At 31.0% G+C, this 9,035-nt stretch overlaps 1 protein-coding gene across 3 annotated transcripts; it reads left to right on the top strand.

Moving 5' to 3' along the window:
• Positions 1-1,327: 1,327 nt before the first annotated feature.
• Positions 1,328-7,109, top strand: LOC126841598 (COP9 signalosome complex subunit 3-like). Of its 3 annotated transcripts, XM_050578183.1 has the most exons (8): positions 2,533-2,642; positions 2,715-3,050; positions 3,582-3,842; positions 3,904-4,124; positions 5,398-5,747; positions 5,856-6,015; positions 6,087-6,203; positions 6,289-7,108. In XM_050578183.1, exons 3-8 carry the CDS (start codon positions 3,602-3,604, stop codon positions 6,505-6,507), a joined length of 1,308 nt encoding a protein of 435 aa, XP_050434140.1. In that variant the 5' UTR covers positions 2,533-2,642; positions 2,715-3,050; positions 3,582-3,601; the 3' UTR covers positions 6,508-7,108. The 3 variants fall into 3 exon arrangements, with proteins under 3 accessions (XP_050434139.1, XP_050434138.1, XP_050434140.1); XM_050578182.1 differs by lacking the exons at positions 2,533-2,642; positions 2,715-3,050 and adding an exon at positions 1,328-1,484 and having other exon boundaries at positions 6,289-7,109; XM_050578181.1 differs by lacking the exon at positions 2,715-3,050 and having other exon boundaries at positions 2,473-2,642; positions 6,289-7,109.
• Positions 7,110-9,035: the final 1,926 nt, after the last annotated feature.

Raw genomic sequence — 9,035 nt, forward strand, 5'->3', positions numbered from 1 at the left:
TAGTTTCTCCTTTAAAATGAACACAAAAAATGAATATATTTTTAAACTAAAAATTACGGCACAATAACTTTTTTTAAAATTGTCAAATAAATTCCAAATTTGTATGGAATAATATTTAAAGAGATTATATATATTATACATATATACACGTATTATCAATGTACGTTGAAAAACCATAAACATATCAAAAGCTCTTTCCTCCAGAAGGGATGGGCATTTTTTCATTATTTAGCCTTTCTTAAGTGTAGTTGTTTTAGGGCTTTAGGTCTGCAAATTGTCAGAAGGTAGATCTAGATTGGGGCTATAACGCGTAACATTTATTTCAAATATATGTAGTTAAACTTTTGATTTAGGAAATAACCAGGAAAAAAGGGGAAATAACACTACAATCGTAGGCGGTCAATGTCTATATATTGTTTGTGAAACAACAGGTATCTGACAAATGTTTTCACTATATTGTTGATTACTATGTATTATGTGGGTAAAAACGAGAATAAGTGATAAGTGCAAAAAAAAAAGGCCAGACTACCGGTTACCGAGACATTTTTTTATCAACTATAAGAATCCAACGGGAGACATAATATCATATTAACAAAATAAAAAACCACCGTGACACGGTCGGGTATTGCCATCACCGCGGTCTGGACTATTACCCGGACCGCGATGACAATACCCGGCCGGGCCGTGCTTCCCTAATTGCCCATTAAGCAAAACCCCGGCGCAGCTTATCAGCAATGTTGACCGCCGCCGGTAACATAAATACGGCCGTCACCGGACCGCCGTGCATCAATAGTATTATTATTGTCGTGTAGTACTATAGCGTAATTGAATAAACGGTGACTAACGTAAACAAGTGTTGTTATTTTAATTATTACTAAGGGTTTAATTACTCCGAACGTCTACGGCCACGACAACCGCAAGGTAGATTACTGTGTATACGGCACAATGATCGTATATGGTGTATTAATAAAAATACAACCGTCGTGATACACCCTATATATATAAAAAAAATCCGTCTTTTTTAAAAACAGTGTGACGATGATAGATAGTGTACGGCAACGGCGAATATTTTTCACTTATTAGGGTACAAAGCTATTGGGTGTGGCCTAAATATCCCCGGGCTTGGTCGGCGCAGGGATTTTGACCAGGAACCTGGGGATCAATAAATGGGAAAACGCTGTCAGCGCGGCAGCTGCAGCTCCCCTTCCGGCCTTACCGACCCTTGTTATATTGTATTGTGTGCCAGCTCCAAACGTTAATTCTTCAGTAAGCAAATGCTTTGAGCCCCGGCCGGCTGTCTAAAATACACCGTTTCGGCACAGTAATTCGGATTTTATTCGGTAAATTCGGTAAAATAAAATAAATTTAAAAGAAACTCCAATCGAGTAGTGTTTTTCTACGCGTTTTAATTACAACGGTGCATACAATGTTGGACCCCGAGCTTAATAAATTCGTGCAAACCGTGAAAACGCTAACGCAAAATAGTAAGTATATATTAACCGAGTTGGTTATTACTTACTTATATGCAACGAAACGTATCAAAGATTTCCATTTGAATATTTTTTTATGCCTATCATTATTAATATGTTATTATCTCATAAAATAAAATACTCACTAAACGTGGTAAAGTTAATTGTTATTAATTAAATGTTAATACTATTAAATTACCATAATTATTTTCTCACTAACTTAGTAGTATTTCACGCTTGGATTCTCATAAATGGCACATATATTTACTTCTAGTTTTAATAATTAGGGATGGGCTTGCGATACAATTATATCGATAATATCAATATCGACACTATCGTAAAGTACAAATATAAGAATATATCGACATATTTGGCCCACCCTTAGTTTTAACGCGTGATATCCAAACTAAATTTATTAGTTACATTAAATCAGTGGCGGTTTTCCCGGGGAGGCAAGGGAGGCGGTGCCTCCCTTGAAAATTAAGGAAACTATGTACTTAATATTGTTATTATTATGAGATATTTTGGTTTACAGTAAATATTTTCAATCGAAAAATGTATATAAACGATAATTGTTTTTGAAAGCGAAAAAAAAATTTAAGAATTTAAAATAACGTCTCTCCGTATCAGCGGTGACCGTCTGGCCGGCCGCTGCCTGTTGTTACACACGTAGCATAAGGGCAGCCGGCTGAGGCGGCTGCCGCTAATATCTCACGTTATCTTGTTGTGTTCACAACATACACACACACACACATATATAAAATAATACGAACAGCGCATGCGCAGTTCTCTGCGAGAGGCGACACAAAAATATTGCCTTTGTGGGCAACTGACCGATGATCGTGTTTATCTTGGGGAAGAAATGGGGCATAGACATTCAGCATGTACATCAGCACCGACACTGCCAACAACAAAACGCCATTTCCCATTATCACTAAATCATTTATCAGCAGTCGCAATTTGATATCACTATATTTTTTACTTAATTCTGATACCGGTTTACTATTTGGCGTTTTATTTAGTTTTCTTAAGTTATTAGTTAATATATTATTATACTTATTAGCTTTATTATTTTTTTTTTCAAAATGAATCCTGTATATGTCAGTATAGTGGTTATGAAGCAACATCCATACAGAAAATCGTTTGCGATTACAATTTCATCTTTTGTAAATTGTATTTACATATGTTTTTATGATTATACATTTATCTTAAGTTCAAACATTTTAATGATAATTATTTTACTAGATGACCGGTAATGCGATTATAACTAATAACTAAGATAATAAGCAAAAGTCTTCTGTTACAGTTAAAAAAAGGAAGTATACCAGTATGAAGAAATTTTAAGTGTTGGGGTTTTGCGCTTTTTTTATCAATGAGGGTACAAAGTTGTTGCCTCCTCGACAATTTAATGCCAGAACCGCCACTGCATTAAATACATTTTTAAAAATATTTTTCTCACTCTTTTATATTTTTTTTATAAGAAATAAAACGATTCATGCAGAAATGGGTTGACAAACAGTAATTACTACTGTTTTTTAAGTAAATAGAAAATAAATCAATTTGTCACACAATTTTGTTTTGGTATGTACTTATTTCGTTTATCAAATATTATATTTTTGTTCTTTTATTCTAGTTCTTAAAATATAATGTATCGTGTACCTATCCTATGTTTAAATGATTTTATTCAATAAATATTCTATGAAAATAGTTGACCATATGACATGAGTAGAACGCTCCATCAATTTCAATTTGTGATTACAATGTTAAATGAATAAAAAAAAAAGTTAATACGATCTGGTTAAAATGAACAATAAAAAAAAGGGCGTGAGGAACAAAGCCTCCCTTGTTAAAGTGTAAAATGTAGTATAATATAATTAAGTGCACAGTTGGTTTCCCAAATCCTTTGTTAATGTACTGAGAACTGAAAATACCAACAAATTTTACCTGACCGTTTTACATTGATAACAAATTACAATTATACTGCATCAACTTTATTCGTCTTTAATTGTGTTGTATCTATAAAATAAAATCCATCGAGAGCTTGAATGCAAATAAAAATGAAATTGTAAAAATATAAATAACATATTGTGTTTTCTTATAATTGTTTCTTAGCTGGCAACGGTCGAGAACTAATGGTTTATCTTGATGAACAAAAGTACTTCCTCGAGGGCTTCGTGTCCCGCATGGACGGCGTATTAGCAGCTCTCGACATAAACGAACATCGGCTTGCAATTCTGATGGTTTTAAATGTTGACGCTTCGACTCAGCCAACTAGTGTACCAGTTGACTTGCACTTCGTGACAGTTGCATCACGAATAAATCATTTTGTTTCTGTTGTCAGAGCTGATGTATTTCATTCCTGCTCCAAAACATGTAAGTATTTTTAGCGCTGTCAAAGTTGTTAGTCAAAACTAATTTGTTTTTTTTTTTTTAGTGGCCAGCGTAGTGCAAGTTTTGTTAAGAAATCTACACAAAGTGAAAAAAACAATGATGATGATACCTACTATTCAACGCGCCATTGATAAACTGCAGACAAAACCTCACCAATTGACTCATTTCCATTACTTGCTATGTGAAGCATGCATAATGTCTTATAATCTTAAGGCTTCGCTGAAAGTCTTAGATCAGGAAGTTTATTTTTTAAACTCCGATGAAGTAAGTCACCTGGTTTTTGGGAACGGAAATCGCTAGTTATTAAGGGGCAAAAATATTTCTTGTTATAGAACTTTTAAAATTGTTTTTCTTTAAGTTATGGCGAATGTATGACACAATGAAGTAATTTTCTAGCGTATCATTTATAATTGGATGAATTTTTTTATTTTTCCTAAGACCTAAAAAAAACTTGTCAATTTTTTTTCCATTTCAACCTTTAATATTAACATTGTTCGAAAATGATGAGTAGACAGTGCCGTAACAAGGGGTAGGCGAGAAGGGCAGTCGACCAAGATTACCCCTTTTTGGAAGGGGGCAGAGTCAAAGTCACATATTTCTTTTTTTTTTTAATTTATAAATACATTTTTTTTTAATGTATATTAATTATATAGGTATTATATCTAAATAATATATTTAGATATTTAAAATGGAAATATACAAAATGTATTTTATTAGAGGAAGCCGAGGTTGTTAATTGAATAAATACTAATTCGGAAAGTTATATCAGAAGACAAACTCAATTAAAGGAGGATACAAAAACATGAATAGTTGATGATGGTTCTTTAGTGATAGAAGAAGACAGAATATTGAAAAAATGGTAATAGTATTTTGGATTGTTGCTTAATGGCGAAAACCCAGTTGAGACATTTGCATGGACGCCAACAGAACCTGATGACATAGACAGTCCACCCCCAAGCAAAGAGAAAATATTATAAGCTTAATATAAGCTTTGATATTCAAACCAACAAATAGAGAGAACTGCATAATTATGAACTCCAAATGCAGTTTCAAAAGCCTGATATAGTTGAAGAGATCACAAAAAAAAGACTAATGTGGGCGCCTGGCATAAGCAAGGATCCTTAGTTAGACAGGTATTAGAAGAAGATCCTATAGGCAGGCCAAGATAAAGATGGGAAGACTGTGTGAAGAAGGACATCAAAACGTTACGATAACGGTGGTTGTGACTTCCAGATACTTTCTGCGTTCACTGACAACATTTATTTAAATATAATTCACTATTATAAATTGGATTGAACTCAGATACGTTAAATAAAAGAAAAGTGTTATAATATCATGTCGATTACTTATATATTTTAGAATTTTCCGTTTTATACTATATCAATTCAATTATTTTTGTTTTCCTAAAAAAAGAAGAAGTATTTTTTTGCCAAGGAAGGTAAAAATTTTTGTTATGACACTGTGTACAACCTGTGGGAATGCATTTTGTTTGTTAATGTGTTCTGTATATTAATATTATGTTTTTTTTGTCCTACAGCCTAAAATTATATTTGAACCAAAATACTTTTTGAACTACTACTTTTCGGGCGGTCTCATATACACAGCGATGAAAAACTATGACAGAGCAATTACTCTATTCGAAATTGTTTTCATGACAACATTTCCTGTAGTTTCGCCAATCACGATTGATTCCTATAAGAAATTCATTTTACTTGTCCTCATACACTTCGGATCGGTACCAACATACTGTAACGTTGATCCCACAATCCTCGGTGAATTGTATGGACCAACGTGTCAACCGTACTTAGATTTGGTACCACTTTATCAAAGTGGAAATTTAACAGGAGTCCACGCGACAATTGCTAAACACCAAGATATTTATGTAAGGTAAAACATAATTATCATACATTTACATTAACATCTGGTATCTATTTGGACTGTTTTGCTTAATATTTCAATGTTTATTATGGTTCACGATCAATTTTTTTTTTCAAGGGATAAAAATTTTGGATTGGTGAAACAACTATTGAAATCTTTGAACCAGGCCAACTTGCTACGACTGGCCAACTTGTTCTCGACCATGACCCTAGCCGATTTGGCCGAACAACTCAACCTTAAAACGGCAAAAGATGCGGTAAACTATCTCTTGACAATGGTAAATTTGAGATCGTCCACACATACTGCTGTAGTTTTACGCTAAAGTATAATATAACATTTTTTTTTTAGAGAAAATCAAACGTGCTACACTACAAAATCGATGAAAAAAAAGGTATCGCTACTTCCAACATCAACGTTGACTATAGTTATGAACACCCAGACGTTCTTATCGGTATCATAAAAGAAGTAAATATGGATAATAATTTATCGAACTGTCTACTACTATCTGTTCACTTGTCAATTTTATATTCAATATGTATATTTATTTTAGATTGAGCATAAAATCGAAGTATCTAAAATACTGCAATCAGCCGAAGAAAACGTCAAGACTTATATTCCGCAAGCGCCAATTGTACAATCCCAGGCTGGGCCTAGTGGTGTGCTATTTAACCAGCGACAATTACCGCCAAGGGCAAGCAACATTGATATTTTTTCGACATCGTTGCTTATGGAATGTGAACTGGAAAAAATCGAAGAAATGTCCGAGTAACTTTGAATTCTATTATGTTAATAAGAGTGTAAGTTAGTAAAATTGAAGTATAGCTTCATATAAATAACATTATTGATAACATTGTTTAACAATAAAACCATTTTAGAAATTAAGAGGTAAAACCAGCGGTGGTAAAAGTGTCTGTGGTCAGTAGTGTTGAATGACAATAATTCTAACCTGACTGTAAAAACACATTGAGAATAGAATTTCCGTTCTCTTGTAAAATTGTACATGTATAAGTCAATTGTACCCGTTTGATTACCACCGCTTTAAGTCATAAAATCTTCTAGTCGCGTTTACGCAATTACTTATTATAAAAATGCATAATGTTAAGTTTTATTTACACAATACATTTTTCTAACAATTAAATGTGTAGGAAACCTTAGCGTTACATAACTTAAATAACGAAATGTTATTAAAAATAACGATTTTTTTTTTAAATCAATTTTATTAAATGTAAAAATTAAATTCGTATTTAAAGTACTTTTATTTACTGTATCAAATAATATAGTTTTGTTAATAATATTTTATTTGACTACTTCATTAATAATCTGTTGTTTTCAGTTCAAATTTATTTAATTTATTTGATATTTAAATGTGTGCCAAAATGTATTTGAAATTATTATTTGGACATTTTTGTTAATAAAATTAATATTGTATTTAAATAATGCCTATGTCTTTACGCAATATGTAGCGATATAAATTTAATTTAAGCTATTTATATACAAAATCTGTTTTTTTTTTTTATAATTAAGTATACATAGGAGTGAAAATAAATATTAATTAAATATAAATATATATATCAAAGAAACAAATAATTTTTTCTGTTCATATAAGTTTATTTAACACTGGTTAGAACTTTTCTTTTCAAATTGATAATTATTGCTTAAATTTTGAGATGTATTACAATATCAGTAAATGCAACAGTTCTTTACAAGTTTCAACCAATTTTACAAACGAGTACTTAAAATTAAACTTAACATGTAGTGTGCAATCCATGATATAAAATGATTTTTTTAAAGTAAATGAAACAATACGAAATTAAAACAATAAATAACAAAGCATAATTTATAAGTGTTATTAATTTTACGTACAATGTATTGTTATAAAAATGTCAAATAAAATAAGTAAAACGTATGTTATCTGTATAAGGAGTTAATGTTTAAAAACTATAAAAACTGGCATAAAAGTTTAACTATAAATTGTTTTATAATATATGAAAATAATAAAACCCGTTTAATTTAGTATTAAAATTAAAGTAGAGAATAATTTTAATTTTGTTTTTTCATGATGTGAAACATCTGTTTAAAATTTAAATTAATGCGTTTAAAAATTAAGATTCGTTTCACATGTCCCATATTTTAGAAATTAAAAACTCATGATAGCATCACAAAATGTTTTCAGTTTTTTGTTTACAAAAATAAGCAAGATATTATTCACTGCTTTTTAAAATAGAAATAGCTGCATTTGCAGAATACATTATGTTTAAAAAATATAGCAAATTACCATAACTAGCCCAATATTATTAAGAACAAAATTCAACACATTTGAATGAACAAAATGAGTGAAATTCCATCCCTAGTTCCCTTTTAAAATAATATTTGTGAATTAAATATAAATTTTAATGTACAAACAATATTATTAATTTTTAATTCTAGGGGGCATTTAGACATAATTTTGATTTTTATAATCTGTGATTAACCAGTCAAAGTTGAAAGAGTAGACAATGTTTCATGTCTGGTCTTTGCAATACCCGATTTCAACAATAGAGTAATTAGGTTTATTCATTATGGCGTGGTTCCGCTTTTGTTCTTACAGTTTGGTTGGCCTGCGGTCGGTATGCGGTTTGACAACGATATAGCGTAGTGTTTACAAGAGTGGCTTCTAAATACTGAACAAATATTTATAAATTAACCATGGAAAACAGAATTAATGCATTCCATTAACAATATTGTATTTTCGAATCAAGTTTGTTTTTTAAGTTTAACGATATTAAAAGCATAAATAGCATTTAAAGTGTTGTTACAAACACTTATACAGTAAGTGAAATTCAATGGCAGTATGGTTTTATGAATGTTAGTATATTTTTTTTTCAAATATTCCCTTAGGTACTCTTTTTGCTTTAAATTTTGTATAATGGTACCTTAATTGTTTTAGCACCGTTACTTTTATCAACAAAAACTTGTAACTCATGTAGAGCTTTCAACGTAAATAATATTATCATCGTAAGACTGTAAAACATTTTGAGTTTTGCCAATCGCCAGGAAATACACATACGTTTACTGCTACCCATTGAAATAATGTATGTAATTTAAACAAAGCACAGAAGTTTATAAAATTATTTTGTTTCGTAATAACAATCGACCGTATCTCTGTTACACCAGCGTAACCAGTAACTACTTGGTTAATACATATCGAACAAATTCGCTATTTTACTCGCTTAAATATAATTACGGCGACAAACATAATAGGGTCAGATATCAATTCTTTATTTTATTTTTTTATCGTTTAAACAACAAGTACGTTTT

This window comes from Adelges cooleyi, unplaced genomic scaffold, assembly GCF_023614345.1.
Source record: "Adelges cooleyi isolate 19-005CV unplaced genomic scaffold, UGA_ACOO_1.1 ACOO_flye_CR_arks_rails_tigmint_CR_PRNA_396, whole genome shotgun sequence".
Lineage (NCBI taxonomy): Eukaryota > Metazoa > Arthropoda > Insecta > Hemiptera > Adelgidae > Adelges > Adelges cooleyi.

Excerpts from the sequence above, each read along its gene's own strand:
- LOC126841598 (XM_050578181.1), top strand. The coding sequence starts at position 2,555 with ATGAATCCTGTATATGTCAGTATAGTGGTTATGAAGCAACATCCATAC. Across the intron at positions 2,643-3,581 it reads AATTTCATCTTTTGTAAATT|CTGGCAACGGTCGAGAACTA; the intron begins GTATTTACATAT and ends ATTGTTTCTTAG. Across the intron at positions 4,125-5,397 it reads ATTTTTTAAACTCCGATGAA|CCTAAAATTATATTTGAACC; the intron begins GTAAGTCACCTG and ends TTTGTCCTACAG.